Raw genomic sequence first — 18064 nt, forward strand, 5'->3', positions numbered from 1 at the left:
GCGCGACCATTTCCGAGCGGACTCGCTCGATTACACCAATCGGGGACGCTCGCCGACCTGCTCACTGTGTGCGTTCTAGCCGATTGGGATAATAAGGAGGAAACGAGAGCTTTTGAAATGAATTTGAATTCTGATGTAGAGGAAGAGAGACAGAAGAAAGACAGAGAGAAAGAGAAGGAACATCGGAGAGAGCAGGGAGCGAGCGGATTGATTTTCTTTGGATGGCCGCCCGCATCCTCCGCGCTATGCGCGCTCTTGAAGAGACGCTTTCGCGAAGGATACGCAATATACGCGCGATATATTCAGTGCGTGCGATGTACAGCGTGACTATAAATCACGGGACAATCGTTGCAGACGATCGTTCGTGAGTTCGGCCTAGTGGCCGGCCGTGACGACGCTGCAGGAAAGCTCGGGAGCCGGTCTTCTCGGCTCCGGTACACTTTGCGAAACGACGACCAACGTATCCGGTGGGCGTAAGTACAGGTATAACAGGACGCCCTTCGGAACAGCGAAAATACTCTCGCTTTCATCGCGACGGTACGTACCGTCGAATCGTCCGCATAAACCGATACTTTACGAGTGTGCTCATACTTGTTTGATGATCCGATTAACCATTCTATGGCGATGCTCTGGCATTTCGGAAAATTTATCTGGGGGATCTGAAAGCCTTTCCCGGAATGGAATCGCCGATAGTCGATCTCGACAAACAGAATAATCAGACTTAAGCTGTGAAGTTTTTAGATCGCCATGAATACATTACGTACATGTAGATATCGCGTACATTAGTCCTTAGATGAAAGAATAACGTAGTGATAAATGAAATATAAGAAAAGAGAATCTATAACATTCTAGAGAGAAAGTCGAAATACTTTCAATGTGTGAATTGTTTTATATAATATAATATATATAGTTATATAATATCATATATTTATATAGGTATAACGTAATGAGAAAAGTTAGTGTAGATCGTGATATTCGTACCAAAAGACAATGTGACTATTGTAAAGTTCGTTATTTTGTTAATCTTATTGGCAGCGCAGCACGTTGCATTATGTTCAGTCTATAACGTTATCTCTGCTTCTCGTGAAGAACTGATGATCTTTGAGAATAACGAATGCACTTCTCTTTCATCGATAAGGACAATCGTGCACGTATGCAATTGCACGCAGTGAGTGTCAATGATCATCTCGAAATGTTACAACAGCAGACAGCGCCGACACTCGAATTCAATCATGAATCGTACGGTGCGATTGGTATGACACGACGCGTCATATCTATAATAAGTGCCGTGCAACATTTCACATAGCACTCGCGCACTTCGCGTATCATCGTCGATCGCTGCTTGCGTGTGTGCATGTCATCGATGCGAGAACCATTACGTAAACATTGGTCCCGATCTGCGTCTCGATCTGTCGACGCGCGTGCACTCAGCGACAATTTAAGACGCATTCTTGAGCGTCCATGCGTGTCCTACTTCGTATTCTTCGTATTCTCTCTTGTAAATCCTAAAAACTCGTGTAATCTCACGAATTACCGCAACTTGCTACACATGTATCTGATTTATGCATTACTTTATATTGTAATATTAACATTTATTCGCGTATTCTTAACGTTGATAATCAAAACTCTCAACAATGTTTGCGTAAAATTTTTCCGAAAATGAAAAATCCAAATTTATAACATTATGCAATTGCAATCACAAGATTAATTCCCGAGATTTTGAAAGATATGTAATGCATCTTTCAAAAATATCGTGTAGATATTGGAATCATGATTCTTATACTTGATTACCATCATCAGCGAGTGTTTTACTTTAATAAACTGAATTTCACTTATATAACAATCGTTTCATTTTTCACGACACGTCCCTGTGCGTGGAATGCAGCTCTTTTCACTGTGCGTCCTTTCGAAATCGGCCGTTTGCCAGTGCATCGCCCACGCGTCGACCGATCATTAATGCGCCCGCTCTCTTCGATCTCCGTTCCTACACTTCCCCAGGCTCCTCACCAGGACCACTCCGGTAGAACCACTTCGGTAGCGTTCGCCACTTGTCAGGCCGTGGGCAGATCGGAATGCATCGAGTGCAAAGCCGCGTACATTATTTTTGTCTCTCCAATCCCGTCCGCTCATACGTTAACAATTGTACTCCCGCAATAAAATTGTTGAAAACACGAGATATATGAAGCGAAGTGGACGTGAGCAAGAATTGAAGTAATACAATTAAACGAAACGTGTATACCAAAGTTAAGAACCCAACCAATTTCAAAACTCATATATCACTAAATCAATAATCCGCGTATATTAATATTTATGTCATGTTTTACGTAAAATAATTGTTGCCAACATAGAAAAGCGTTCTGCATTACCGCAACGTTATCTTCCTCCAAGCGCATCGATGGTTTTTCCAGCTCGACGCACGACAAATCCGCGTAACGTTCAGATCGAGCGAGGATTGTTCGTATCGCATTACTCGCGCGTATACGCGTATCCCGCGTCAGGGATCGCGCTCGGTAAACCGTAGATACATCCGTACGTCCGTACCGTTAGATAATTCACATCGTTGGTATTACGCGTGCGGCGGCCGCGGGCAACGCACCGACGAACGAACGAACGAACGAACGAACAAGTCGCGGTAATATCGCTGTCCGTAAAGATCGCTCCGCGAGATTCGTGATTCTACGCACAGCACTCGCCGCGTGCGCACGCACGCCTAATGCACATACTGTAACGTTTTGCGCGTAACGCTGCCGCGGTCGCTCGAGTTCGTTACGCGATCCGGTCGGCATGCATCACCAACAAAAATCACCGCAAGGATCGGGCCGCGATCGAAAGCTTCAACGGGAGATACTCGAGTAATATACGTTGTTCGCGTCCCACCGTACCGGTGCACGATGCAAAGAACGCCGTAAATACCGTCGAACGCGCCCCGCGGACATGTCGTTATCGTCACGTGCACCAACAACCGCGAGATCGGCCGCGCAGCTCGGATATCGCGCTGTTACACTGCTAAGTTATGCGGAAAAAACGTAATAATAGCCCATGCTATTAGCATTCCGCGTGCGCGCACGGCTATTAGAAATGGATACGCGAGTGAGTCCACAAGATTGTCTGGTCTAATGGAAGAGTATTTTCGGAACGAAAGTAAACGAACTAATAGATTAAGATTCGTAATCGACGAATTAGACCAGAAGAGATTTTAAATATATATTGAATAATATATTGAAAAAAGTTTTGCACGTTAAATTTCGGGTAACCGAGTGGCAGAATTCATTGTTTGATTAGATTTAGATTGATTTTGTTTGAACAGAAAGTTAAAGCAAATTTAATGCTAATGGGAAAGTCGCGATAAGTAAAGATGATGTCTTTTAGATTGAAGGAAAAGGGAGCTCTTTTAATGGATAGCTTGATTTTCCATTTAACGATCCTCCATAAACATACAATTACACTAATTAGCGTCTATACTTAACCGGACTGTAATCGCATAGATAACTTGGCATAGAAAAAAAGAGAAATGCATCAAGATGAATCGCATTACCATCATCGTTTCTTTCGATTAATCGTTCTACTTGGCGAGAAGGATAGTTGGGACACAATCTGACCTCCCATGGATCGCGGCTGGAACGAGTTCCAGCGCACATCGTTTACGACAACATTAATGTTTTCGATCGTTACTTTAATTACAAGCGCTCGGCATTCATTATGCTTGTAGTTCTCCGCAGGAAAGCATTAACACGGGCGGCTACGAGCGCGCAATTTTTTTAACACGTGCGAATTAAAGTAGGGCTCTCGACGTGCGACTTTCGCCTCGAAGATTAATCGCGAATTAATACGACGACGAAAAAGCGGTACAAAAATTATTTACGACGCTGTCTCGTTCCCGTGCAATTATATGCGAACAGGATCGCCGATCGCGGGCGTTGTCGCGTATTGCCCTGACGGCGAAGTCATAACTCCCGGATGTCGCAGAAATAATTACGACGGTTGGCGTGCTTAATAAGTCATCGATGGAAAGCCGCTCAAGATCAGTACCGCCAGATGAATTTAATCAAACTTCCATATTAAGTTCATTAATACGTTAATAATCTTGCATATTTAAATATGGAACTTCAAAGTAATTCCTGCAATTTGTTATGCAAAGTTTTCGATAAAAAAAAAACAAGTAATAACGTTTAAGAATAGCTTTTATATATATACATTTATTTATTCATTTATTAAAATAAAAATTCGTGACAAATATAACCAAGCAAGAGAACTGCATAAGGTAGAAGAATAAACTAAACATGAAATCCTTGGACTCAGGAAAATAAGAAGATGATTTTAAGCTTCTCATTTGATAAATTTTATGTAAAGTCGTTCCCATGTATAATATTGCAATTCTATAGAATATCGTTTGATATGCCGGCCACGCCGAGAACGTTGGTCGAAAAGGATCTGATTTCATTTTTAGCCTATTTGAATAGCGTATTCCTTCAAGATATCGCGGCAGATACACATAGGCTGAACGAGATAATTCGTGGGAAATGCGCGGAACGAAGTGCGAATGGTCGGGCTAATAGATCGATAAAGGCGACGAGTGTTTCCGAAGGCTATCTTCCAGCAAGGTGCTCGTTACGGCTCAGTGAACTACACGCTATACTGTACGATATATTTTCTTTAATAAATCCAGAAAGATATATTTAGAATTTTTACGTAATAATGTATCGTGGTAGCACGTTCAGTTCTACTGAGAAAACAGCATCTTTAAACGATGAAACTAATAGATGACATAAATCTGGTGATAACTTGCAAAGCTCGCAATATCGACCGTATCGTTCCATAATGCATGCATGCTTTTGCAAAATCGTACATGTAAACGATTTATTAAACGTAGACCTCATAATTCCTTCGACTACGAATCGATTTACTGCTCCAAAGGAAACAGATCAATCAAGCTTTATCCAATTACCTCCGAACAGTCGCGACTCTAATATCTTATCCGCAACTAAGGGATACTAGTTACTACTTTCCCAAGGCAATTTCTCGCTGGAATACGAGATGCCCGCCGATTTCGATCTCTTGGGAGCGCTTTCCGTCTCCCTACAGCAATCTAGAAAGCTTTCACTTGATTAAATTTTAGCCACGCGACCCCCAAAATGTTCTTCACTTTTGCCGGCGTTGCATAGGCCGTCGACCCGCCCACAACTTTATTGCTCCGTTTCGCGGCAACGACTCAAACTTCCCGACTTTTCAGTCAATGGACTCCTGCATCGTGTCCCGAAGCGTACTTCCGCACCAGGCGAAAATGAAAGTAAAGGTTCCTATCACGTTGCGTGAATAAAACGCGTACGCATTCTGCAGCACGTTCTACTCGCAAAAAGGAATTGTTTAACCCCGCGCGTCTTTCTCTCTCTCTCTCTTTCTCTCCGTTTTACCCTTCACGTTAAATAACTTTTTTGTAGCCGAGAAGAATGCTCGCGAAATGCTCTTGGAACGGCTTTAACATCGTCGGTAATTACAGTCATTGGCCGGCGCGGTCTCGCTAAACCTCCGAACGCGGAAGGCTTCCTCCGCCAACGATGGTTTTCGGCTCCTATTTTTTCGCTGGCGCGGCCAATTTTATGACCCCTAAACCGTGGCCAGAGGATGCTTGGCGGGGCCTCCAGACGAAAGAAAACGTACGAAAGACTGATTTTTTAGTGAACGCGCTTCAGTGCGGCGAGTTCATGCGTGCATCTTAAACAGCGAGAACGAGAGCGAGGAGGGAGAGGCAAGCGGAAAAAAATGATTCTGAAGCCGTTACGTCATCCCCTTGGAGAGATTGACGTGCTCGTCTCGCCGTATCGAATGAAGCGAAGAATATGTTACTCCAGATTAGCATAACAAACGTGTGCTGAAACATTTTAACCGCACGTACTGCTCGAACAACGAATAGTTGTTAGACACGGTAAGAATAAAACCGCGACCGGACTTGTTACTTGACGCGTAACGCAACGTTGTAAAAATGTTTCTTTCTTCCGGAGGAAGGTAATCGTCGGTTCCGACCCACCGGTAGAATTAAAGGCCTGGAACTCGCGAAAGCTGGACGAATCCGCTCCTAGACGGATGCCTTCGTCAATTGATATTCGGAGAATGGTGAGTCCCCTCGATTGCCGCGAGCATCAACCGTGTCCAAATAAAACGAGATGCGGACAGAGTGAAACAGATCCTTTTATGGAGTTCTGCACAATTCATTTCAATGACCGTGTCTAGATCTCATGATTTCTATCTGTAACTGTAGTCTGACAAGATAGTTAATACAACGTGATACAAAAAAAATTTTTGAACAATTTCTTCATCATTTCAAGTATCTCACTTATTGTTAGTCTTGACAAGTAATTTCCAAAATTAATATATATATGTTATAACTATTTTCCATAATTTAAGCATTATTTTAGATGTCTTCAAAAGCTGCGAGATGTAACACGTTTGAAGTATTCAAGTCTCAACTCACTGAGAGCATTACCGATCTCGGTCATAAATTACCGAGTAGTTATAGTTACTCGTGTTGGGATAATAGATAAAAACTGCGAGTAGGAGCTGCACCAAGCAGTGCAGTAGTGGTGCAATTGAACGAGATCGATATGAATGGTTGGCGGTTACGGGAAAAGAGAGTGATGTATCCAGAACCTTCTCACATCGGCAGCTCGTTCGTGTTCATGCTCGACTCCGGTTAACTACGACACGATGCAATAAATCGCGTTGACGATACATGAATACGATCGCGAGCAAACGCAGTCGCAAATACTGAACATCGATGCGATAGGGAAGTAACGTTCACGCCTGTCCAGATGTTTACGTAGATTCATGTAAAGCGAACACGCGGACACGAAGAAGCGCGCAAAAATGCAGCTGATAAAACGCACGATCACGCAATCGGAAGAGAGCGAAGAGAAGCGGAAATAACGCAGAGATCGCGCGAGATCTCGTGCGAACAACACGTGCAAATTAAGCGCGTGAACTTTACGTGAACTCGCGGAGTTATTTCACTGATCTAATTGTAAGAAGTGTTGCTATTTTTGCACATTTAAAGTGTATTTCTGCGTTTTTAATTGATTTATGTGTGCAAAAATAAGACAGATAAACGTGTTATTTTATAGGTAAAATGCATTACATAACATAACATAAAATATAATATATAACGTACTTGGGTTTGCAGTGTTTCCAATGAGATTGACTTCGTATGTAACAAGTGTATGTGACAGAGTTCTTTTAATGATTTCTTTAAACGAACGACATGTGGTGATGATTATATCTATGGTGACGAATTAAGGTACTATTAATTAAGAATCTATTGTAAAAAATGGATAAATTGCAATTCTTTTTGTATATAAGCACATAATACTGCATTAAAGAAATATCCTCTCTCATTTGATTTGTTTTTACAAATCTCAAATTAATTGAAGAATAATGGGACGATCCTGTTATTCCGCTGTGCATTATCATATTGTGCGTGGTTATTACTTGGGAAGCAAAACGCATTTATGAATTTCGATTTAACTGCAAAAGATCCGCTCGTACAACGGGAACAATGTTATTCCATTTAGCGAAACACGTGTTCGCGAGTTCGCGCCCGGCAGCGATAACGAAAGCGGAACTAAAGCGTCTAAAATCGACGATCGGCGAGGCGTGAGATCGAACATCGAGTCCACACGATCGAGGCGCGATTAAGGACTCGGAGAACATTTTCACGTTGCGACGATGCGAAGGGGGCGTTCTCTCACGGCTGCAAATTATTGTTCGCTCTTGCACATATACCATAGGTTCTCTTTTGCAAGCACTCTCCCTGTCGGAAACGATTCAAGACAAACCGACTTTTTCTTCGGCGACGGGTTAATCGTTTAAGAAAGAGTGACTATCAGTCGAAAGGTTCGAAGCTTTCGAAGATTTTTGCGAAGATAAATCTCGTTATTTTTACCGGACTTGTACTATAGCGGTTGAGTTGCACATAATCTAACGGAACAAAGGGAAAAAGAATAACGATAGCACCTAAGGAGATTTTAATAGATTGATGATATGCGCGAGCGAATGAGTGCAAAGCACGCCACAAAAACACCAGTAATGCGATGATGATAGTTCATGGCGAATGTAATACAACGTAATAAATGGGAGAGTGGTGCCAAAAAGAAAACACTGCCCGCGGCACCGGCCGTAGAAAAAAAATACGATGATTGAGCGGCAATTCGATTCGAGCGGAAAAAGGTGATTGAGAAATGTGGGTTGCGTTAAACGGGGTAATGATAAAAATGTTTCTTACGGCAATATATTCGCGAGATACTGCATAATTTTCGCGAGATCTAATCATAAGTTTTTAACTTAATAACTAATTTAAATTAAAATTTGTATAAATCGAAAGTCAATTTTCTAATCAATTCTGGTATGGTTTTCTAACATAAAAGGTTTTTGAAAAATGCATTTTGAAATCTAATTTAAAGCATTTTTCCAGCAAAATATTTTATTATATTGTAATAATTTAACACTAATAATCAATCAGAATGGATATTCTATTTTGGTGGCAACATGACTCACTGGAAATTTTTATCACGCAGTTATGACATGAAGCAATAAGTAATATTATTCGATAGCACACCTGTTTCTTATCGATTAAATTTTCAACGAGATAAGTGCAAACAGATTTGATCAACATTTTCGATAATCATTATGCAGTAAAAATATTATCCAATATAATACACAAAGCGCAATATAATATATTAAATCTAATCTTTTCATCTAATATTTGTTTACAATCTCTAAGAAATTAATCGATAAAAAATTTGTAAAAATACCCAAGTTACATTTGCGCTCTCTTTCTTCTCTTTAATATACATATTGTAAACTACAGTTTTTTATATTATTTATTTATTATAGTATTTATAATGCACAAACCTACAAGAGTAACTATTTGCTCCCCGTATCATTATCACACGAAAACCATTAGATACATATCATAAAATAAATATCGAACAATCATCCAACTTGATTCAATATCGTTAGTTTCTATGTTTATTCCAGTAATATATCTTATTATTTGTGAAAGAGATTTTAAACGAAATATTTTATAAATTAAGGAAACAAAAGCATTATTATTTCATCGCATACGCAATTATCAATAATCTTTAAGTATCTGAAAATTAAAATCGCAATCAGAAACACAAAAATATGATCTGAAATCTTTTCAGAATGCATTACATAATTTTAAAAGTGTTTTGTCTTTAAATCAAGTACCAAATAGATAATACGTAATCTTATCACCTCAGATGGTACAAGAACTACTATCGTATATAAGCCAATGAAAAGAATTGCATAGCATCAGTCTTCGGGATTCGGTGGAAGTATCACAACATACTTCGAAGGTAAGCACATATATGACTTATCTAATTTCAATTGTAATTCTGAGCAAACAAAAATGTCACTTCATATTATAAATAATTTTGGCTTTAATAATAAATAAAAGTATACTTTCGAGTACTTTTTTGTGATAATTATATTTAATATGTTATTATATTATTATATACTTAGAATTAATCTTACTTTATGCTTTATTTTATTTTATATTTTATTTTATTCCTTTTTATTATTTTTTATGGTAAAAGGATATTATTTTTATTTTCTTAATTTACATTCTTATTCATTTCGATATCATCAAATACATATATTGATTTTTGTATTGAGCATTATCTGATTTAGTTACTTTTTTCAATTAATTATATGTAATAGCTTATATCTTAAAAAAATTAATATCTGTAGTACATTTCAATCAGAAGTATATACTAAAAGTTATTAAAGTATTTTCCATAGAAAGATGCTTAAAATATAGTAATATATATAATAGTTTGGCCAGCTTTTATTATATACCAATATTAAATGTATTAAATACTTGTTTTATTAACATGTGATTTTTACGTTAATGATATACATGATCCAGATGTGTCAATAATGCCAATAAAATTTATATTTACAGATGAAATTCGCATTGGCACTGCTGGCCATCGTGGCTACTGCCTCCGCCAAAATCGAGATTCCCAATTTTGGCAGGGGCGAGCTTTACAAGGACATTCAGGATTTCTTAGATCTTATGCCCCAGGAAGAAATCTTAGCCATCACTCTGCAGTACTATGGTGAGGACAAGGAATTCCAGACCATGATTCAGTACTTCCAATCCAAGGAGTTCAAGAATTTGGTAGCCGAGGTCGAAGCTCTGCCTGAGATCAAGATCTTGATGAACTACATCCATGATGCCGGCATCGACATTTACAAGATCGTGAACTTGTTGAACGACGCCTTGGGTCTGCCTCCACTCACTCCACCTAGCACCCTCGTCCTCGGTACTCAAATCACCGGTGGAATCAAGGGATACGTCAAGGACATCCTGGCTATCCTACCATCGAAGGAACTCAATGATCTCTACGAGAAGAAACTGAAGACCTCCGAGGCATTCAGGAGCTTCATCAAACAGCTGGAGTCCAAGAATTTCCAAGAGATCGTCAACAAAGTCTACGTCAACCCGAAATTCCAAGCTCTCCTGAAGCACGCTAAGGACGCTGGTATTGATCTCATAGTCCTCAAGGACTTGCTGAAGATTCTTTGGGGCATCACCGTTCCCGGCAACTAGATCATAACGTTGGACACACTACGTACTTCAACGCTACGGTGAAAAGCGAATTTCTTTCCCGTCACCAAATAGGTCGACAGTATTTTCAAAAGGCCACGTCATTTCGTGAATATTATAGACTGTTTGGCTACGTATCATATCATACATGTATATCACTTACGCAAGATCAGAAATAAAGAACATTCTGTTATATATGCTATGTTTCTTTTCCTCCCTTTCTTCCATCTTTCAAAGTCCATCTTTTTTCATAATTCATGTTACATATAAAACTTAAAGACCTTGATAATAATATTAATGTATTTAACAATAATTAATAAAAAAACTTGCAAGAATGGTATCGCTGTAAGAATAAAGGAAATATATTAGTAATAAAATTCCTTTTTAGATCTATTATTACAACTCGTGTTGCTAAAGATTTTTTCATCTCCTTTTTCCCGTTTTACCTACAAATTTTACTTCACAAATTGAAAATTGAAAATTGAAAATTGTTTCGAACATGATCCATGCGACAAACAAATAATTGAACCATTCATACCGCGCGAGACATTCTTTTCGCGTCGAACCATTTCCACCCAAGCCAGGCCAAGATAAGCGAGATTACGTTGGCTCGACCAGCCGACCTGCCAAACTCGTTTTTGTGCGTCCGCGACGGCGTAACACCGTGAATGGAAGTGAGATTGGGGCTCTTCTCCCTACTCTTGCGTAATTAGTCTTTTCCTTCTACCGAATATCGACAGAAGAAATAGACAAATTATTCTATTTGAGAATGAAGACTGTAATCAGGAAGATGAGCTCAATCCTAACAAGCCCGCGAAAAATTTCTTCGGAAGATATTTCATTCCTGCGAACGAGTGACATAACAGACGTCGAGAAGTGGCGTCTTGCATACAGACGACAATTCTAAACTCGCGTATTTCATGAAAGATATTTCACGGAAGTGCAGATTTTCGAGGAAGGGACGAGAGAGGGGAGTGCTACCACTAGCGAATGTAGTGGCTTTTAATTAATAGCGCCTGGAAGTGTACGCGTCGCGGGGCCGATTTACGAGCCGGCGCGTCGTGTGGCCTAGGATTTATGGTAGCGCATCGGTGTTACCCGCTAATATTTAACCGTGTTGAAAGAGGTTACCAAGATGCCGCGGGAGCCGCATACTCTCCGCACTGATTGTGCGTGTGCTCGAACGACGGCAAGAACGACGATCGACTTTCTCGCACGACCTGGTCGCGCGCGAAACAACGAGCGATGCTCGTTGAAGGCGACGTCAAAAGATTTATTTGCTTAAAAGATATTCACTAAATTGATAAAATCGGGATATCCTTAGATGGCAACACAATTTCCGAGAAATTAATGATTCAGCCAGACTTGTGTAATTAGGTTTTTGATGCAGTCGGGCTTTAAAGTTGTAAAGTCAACGATGATGCTGGTGAGCGATTGAAAAATAAAATAAAAATCGTAGATTGTTTTCGTGCTCATTTTTATTCTGATGTTTAATTTTGACATACCAGAGAAGAAATATTCAAGATAAGATATAATAAATAATTTGCTTTAATATATATATATATATACACTGATATATCTTCATAGTGTTTTGGTTAAATATTTGCTGAGATGTAGTATACAGCTGTCCTAATTTTTACCTAAGGGACTTACCTAAAAGTGTGACAAGCACTTTTATAATCCAGTAATAGCTCCGGAATGAACTCCAGGCAAGCCGAGTCCCAGTTACCACGTGCATTTAACACTTATCACGACGACGCTACCCGCCAGGTCCAATCACGTAATGGTCAAGTGCGTGCAACGAATTAAACGCAAATTAAAAAATCCGCCTTCTCACACAGAGGGAGGATTTACAGGCACCGATGAGACGACAGTAGAAATGGCATTCGTTGGTCAGACAGTCACGCGAAGAAACTCCAGCGTTCGTTCGCGAGGCTTGGCAAGCTCGAAAGACGAATGAAGCTGATCCTGAACGTTCGCGATCTTGTATGCGATCGCGCTCCAATTTGAATCCGCTTGACGCGCGGCTCGAGTAAAGCGGAAACAAAACGTTCTCGTCGATCGAAGGTCATCAAACGACGAGGCAGAGCGACGACGCTCGATCACGGCGAACTGACCTACGACAAAACTTTCGTGTTCGCCAACGCGAAACGTTGCCTGTCATTCACTATTCCGCCGCTGAACATGAACGAACAGTCGCACAACGTGCTCCGAAAATTCCGATTTCTTATTGTGTCACGTATTCTCGATATGGATATCGACGATAGCTTGAGATCCTTTCTCAATATACGCGTAACATATGACTATGAATTAGAAAAAAAAAGAACAGAGAAACTGCTCAGTTCTTCGTCCACCTCTCGTGCGCTACGTCGAACGAATCATCACGCACATCATCGCGATGCATCCCTCCGAGTTTCGCCACCCTCGGGGATCCCGTCTTCTCGCTCGTCAGCGCATACTTGCGATGGTCGACGAGAGGAGCGTCTTCGCCGGGTCACCACACGCGCACATCTCTCATGGGTCCAGCATCGCACTCGCAGCACTGACGAATCAATCGAGTCAGGGGGACAATGACAAAGAGAGGATCCTCGCGGCTCACTGTCGCCACGGTAGGTACCCTCCTCGGACGGATCGGAAATCAGAATCTCTCTCTGAACCGGCGAGGACCGTCGACACGTGCGGCAGGGAGAACAGCGCGCACTGCGAGACAGCAGCCGGATCGGATCGTACCACGGCCACGACGGCAATGCCCCCGCGTCGGACGCTTAAGTGCCACCGACGCGGTCGGGAACCCTACTTGCGGCCCCCCACCACGGGGACTCACCGGCTGGCCGGCCCCCACCGCCACCTCTTTCGGTGACATACACACAGCGCACCGGTTTCCCCGTGGCTTAGCGTCGACGTGCACCCAGGCGTTGAACGCTGTCCGGGATGCGTACGGCTTTCGGGATGAGCAACCAAAAGGCTTGTCATCCCTCTAGAGATCACATCGGAAATGACATCGGAATCAGTCGGAAGTTTTGAGTTAATAATTATTTTTTCTGTGTTTGAATGTTTTATAAATTTATATGTGTTATATATGTATTATTGAACAAAAAATATATTTTTGTTACAGACAGATATAATAATGAAGCTCTCTTATCATTGAAAACTTCCAATTTTGTTAGAGATAAAAATTTAAAAAAATTCTATTTACTACACGATTCACGTATTCAGAACAAAATTTATGTTTAAAATTGATAGCAGAATATTTTATGAAAGTTGATCTTTTCACTGATGCAATAGAACAATTTAACTGGATTTCAGTTTTCTTGCGAACTCAAATAAATGCGAGTACATGCATACATGCCTGCTTCAAAATATCGAACGCCAAGTGATGGAAAGTGCGATGCTGAATATGGCAACGACGCATTAGTTGAAATTGGTTTCATTACGAGTACATCAGAAAGATGATTTTATTTCTGTTTTGTGCTTATTGCCAAAGATACGATCTTGAAATATCGCACGGTCAGAATAATCGAGACGCAACCCGATAAGGCAACGACATTATGAAACATAGTTTTTATTACAAACGAATCGGTGCAACAGCTTCTTATTTTTCATGCGTCCAGTTATCGGAACGAACGTGATCTCATGAAAATCATCGAAGGCGAGGCAATCGGAACGAAGATATCCAACACGTTCCGTCTTCAGGGAATCGTTGAAGAGAAAATAATATCGCGAAAAGAGTATCGAGAGCGAGATTGCGAGAAAGAAAATTTTCGATATAAAACTTTGTTGCACGTCTGACATTACGTAACTGTCAGAATTATTACTGATGCTTGTTACTGCTTTCGTTACATGCTCATTTCTCGTATTGGAGACGTGGCGCGACCATCGATAGAGATTTCTGTCGCAGAGTGTATTATCAAACGTTGCCATCGCCAACAGAAACGAACTGGCGGAGAATGGCTCCCGATTTCTGTGGGAATACCAGCGAAGATGAAATATCAGAGAGGAAGTAGATAAAAACGCGACACCCGACACCAGAATAATTATCGGACGGCAGTATGTTGTATTTCTCCTCAGTGTTTGCCGATACCCTCTTCCGTATTGGTCGAAGAGTCGAGGTGTCCGCTGTGCACGAGGAAACTTGAAACTTTCCGCTTGAATAGAGGCACCGCGTTTATGCGCCGGGTATTAATCATCGAATACCAATCAGCGTTACTATCGCTCTGACCACTAGTTGATAATGAGTTGTTTCGCACAATTTTAGCATGCCCTTAGAAAAATCGATTAGATCACGTGAGTTCGAACGTAATTAGCGTACTAAAGCATTCCTCTCGATCGTTCCAATAATATCATTTTAATACAAGAAATCGAGCTAACGGTTTTCATTTATCATACATAATCCTCGCACTTTAGAGAAACCTTGATTTTACTGTATAAAATTATAATTAAAGTAATGTACTTCGAATTACATACGTGCATCATAATAAGAAATGTGAAATTGTCTTGGAAAGAAATCGCAGGGATGAAAGTAATTATTCTCTGTATCGTACTAAATCATACGAAGATTGTAATTTTTGCAATACTCGTACTTTCCTAAACATACGAAATACGAGTGCTGTTTGCGGATATTTGCCGGTTTACATAGTATAATATCGCCTAAGATGTTCGTTGTATGTAAAACATTTTAGATAAGTCGGTCGTTGAACGGCGTGAGAAATTTGGCAGTGCGTCTCGCCATCTCTAGAGACCTTTCGTCGCCGGAGACACGACGGGGAGCCCCGAAAAGAGGGTGGTAGGTGTTCGCGGCGCACATTATCAGCAACGGAGAGAGTAGCGAGGCGGCCGTGAAAAATGGCCTCGGAGTGTACCCGCGTCTGCAAGGGTAGTAACCTCCGTTCACCCCGTCGCCAGGACAGCAGACGGTCGCCCAGCCTAACCTGGTTCTTCCGCCACATAACGGATGCCGGAGGCTTTAGGAGCAGGTTGGAGCTCGGGTAGCCGGAACAATTTTCCATTATTCCGGTCTGATGTAGATTACCTTTGCCTCTGTGCGTGATAGAGAGGACAGGAAAAGAGAGAACAATGAAACACACCAGCATTCCGGCCCATCGCCCGCAAGTTTTCGGTGTTCCATGTGAAGGGATGTCTGAGGGGACCAGACGGTAAATAAAATATAAATCCATAACCGTACTTTTTTTTCTTTTTAGTATAAAAGACGAGTTTAGTATAAAAGCTAGTTTCGGCGTAGAATCCCACGATAGACATGAAATATGTTAACGTTGCTGTGAGATTAAAGAAAAAAGGTATTAATCTTGAATGTATCCTAACTCGAAAGAATTCCACGATAAATTTTCTTAGAAAAATCGATTCGATCACGAAAATGTTAATTAGAAGGATTTAGCTAATTAACGAGATTCGTGTTCTCTCGTAGAGAGGATTCTGTATAAAGCATTGACCGCGGTAAAATGCGATCCAAGAGGCGATCCCGTAGATGAGTTAATATGCCTCTAATAAAACACGCGTTAATCGCTCATGACGTTCGAGAACAGACACGAAATATCGCTGGCAAAAATGTAAAATTAGCTGATGTGGAAGAGCAAGGGGCCAAAAATACAGTTTTACAAGGGCCATAAACATCTCTCTCTCTCTCTCTCTCATTTTAGTCCTCCATTCTAATTTAACACGCACAGCAATGCGCCGAAATTTCCTGCCTTTGATGATTCACTGCACTAAAGTGAAGTAAAACGGAATAGATGAATAAACGGACAGGAAGCTCGGTGTAACTTTGTGCTAGGCCGTGCCTCACCTGACCTACCCGTCTCCACGGCACGACATGGAAAAATATGTAAATATCGGGTCTCATCTATTATCTAACACGAAGGCAGAACCGCAAGAACAGGAAGAGGAGCTTAAGACTGGAAGGTGCGACGACCCGACCCGACCGTGCGCCAAGCTCGTTGTTTTAGCAACGCCGCGCGCGTACTATCGATTGCCGCGGAGCCATGAACTTCGAACAATCGCTAAACGACTGTCACTTCTTTACGACGTGACTTTACGATACGGCGATACGTTCTCGTTAGAGCATAAGCCAGCTCACGCCTAACCCTTCGTAAACAAGGGCAAGCGCCTGCTAGAGCTACGATTTTCTTCGTGGTGAGAAACAGTTCGATCAGAGAAATCGCAAGTCGATGTGCGAATCACTCGGCTTACGAAATATCACATTTTTATTTCATGAAGACAGCGCAAAGTTTATATATGCGATTTTGTCGTTTTATATACATATATATATGTTAGTTAGAGACTGTATGGTTTCTTTAATTCGGGATGTAAAGAGATATCAGAATAAAACAATCTGACATAATTAATACAATTGAAAAATATATGAACATATTATATAAAAAGTTATCCTTGCTTGCACATCTCATTTATATACAAATTTTACAGATAAATGCTAAGAAAGAATATGCTGATTCTGATTACAAAATAATTGCAATGCAAAATACAGATTTAAATACAATTCGTAATCAGCTGAGATCGTAAAATCGATACTCGAGATAAGAGAACAACTATTAAAAGCAGTGCTGTAGAAAAGGTGCAAGGAAGGTGGGGGACATGAAAGTAAGCGAGGTGCAGTACGCACAATCGATATCCGCCGTCTTATCACTCGCGTGTCAAAACGCGCCTTCGTTATCGCGCCTTAATTCGAAAGTGAATCAATTTCCCGGCAGTGGGAATCGGATTGCGCGCAACACGAGGGAAAAGCGAGGGAATCTGAGCGGATTAGTCGCCGTACACCTCCGATCTCTCGTAGATTAGTGGAAACGGAGAGGGTGAATTGGCCCACGCGCTCGCTGACGCGCATCGTCATAGTGCGCGTCGATGAATGAAATTTATTATTCGCCTAACACGTGCACTCGCTACGTCAGAACATTGCTCGGGGCCGATCGGCCGGACGGCGGGCACTGAGATATTATAATCGCCGTGACGACGTGATACGCAATTAATCCATCGCGTGCATGGGCGCGCGCACGCTCCGCGGCGCGTATAATAATAACGCGTATCGACGCTAGCGAGTGGATGCGCGAATCGCGCCGTGGCGGTATGATTAATGACGCCGCCTATCAGTGCGTGAACGCGGCAAAACGAAGACAAATAGCCGCATCAGGGCACTTTAAACGCGTTCACCGCGGATCCGTTTCCGTCGAAAATGCATGCGAGTACGCGCGCATCGCGAGGAGACGCGCGAAGATTATCTCGCGTGCGAGATCGCGCGAATTCCTCCTGGCGAACCAATTAAACCGCGAGTATGCATGCGGGATGATCGTAGACCGACGATCGAGTAATATTTTGAAGACCGAGGCACTTTGAGATGATCAAGATCGATCTCTCTTAGCGGCGATTCAACGGACATTCAGCGCTTTCCGTTGTTTTTTTCTTTCATTTTCGACA

At 41.5% G+C, this 18064-nt stretch overlaps 1 protein-coding gene across 1 annotated transcript; it reads left to right on the forward strand.

Annotated features, from left to right (window-relative positions):
• Positions 1-8914: 8914 nt before the first annotated feature.
• LOC105288134 (protein G12) lies at positions 8915-10819 on the forward strand. Its single transcript, XM_011354154.3, has 2 exons — positions 8915-9368; positions 9977-10819. Exon 2 carries the CDS (start codon positions 9977-9979, stop codon positions 10625-10627), a length of 651 nt encoding a protein of 216 aa, XP_011352456.1. The 5' UTR covers positions 8915-9368; the 3' UTR covers positions 10628-10819.
• Positions 10820-18064: the final 7245 nt, after the last annotated feature.

The sequence above is a fragment of the Ooceraea biroi genome, chromosome 1 (genome assembly GCF_003672135.1).
Source record: "Ooceraea biroi isolate clonal line C1 chromosome 1, Obir_v5.4, whole genome shotgun sequence".
NCBI classification, from domain to species: Eukaryota; Metazoa; Arthropoda; class Insecta; order Hymenoptera; family Formicidae; genus Ooceraea; species Ooceraea biroi.

Bases quoted from the DNA above. Each gene is read 5' to 3' on its own strand.
- LOC105288134 (XM_011354154.3), top strand. From the start codon at position 9,977: ATGAAATTCGCATTGGCACTGCTGGCCATCGTGGCTACTGCCTCCGCC.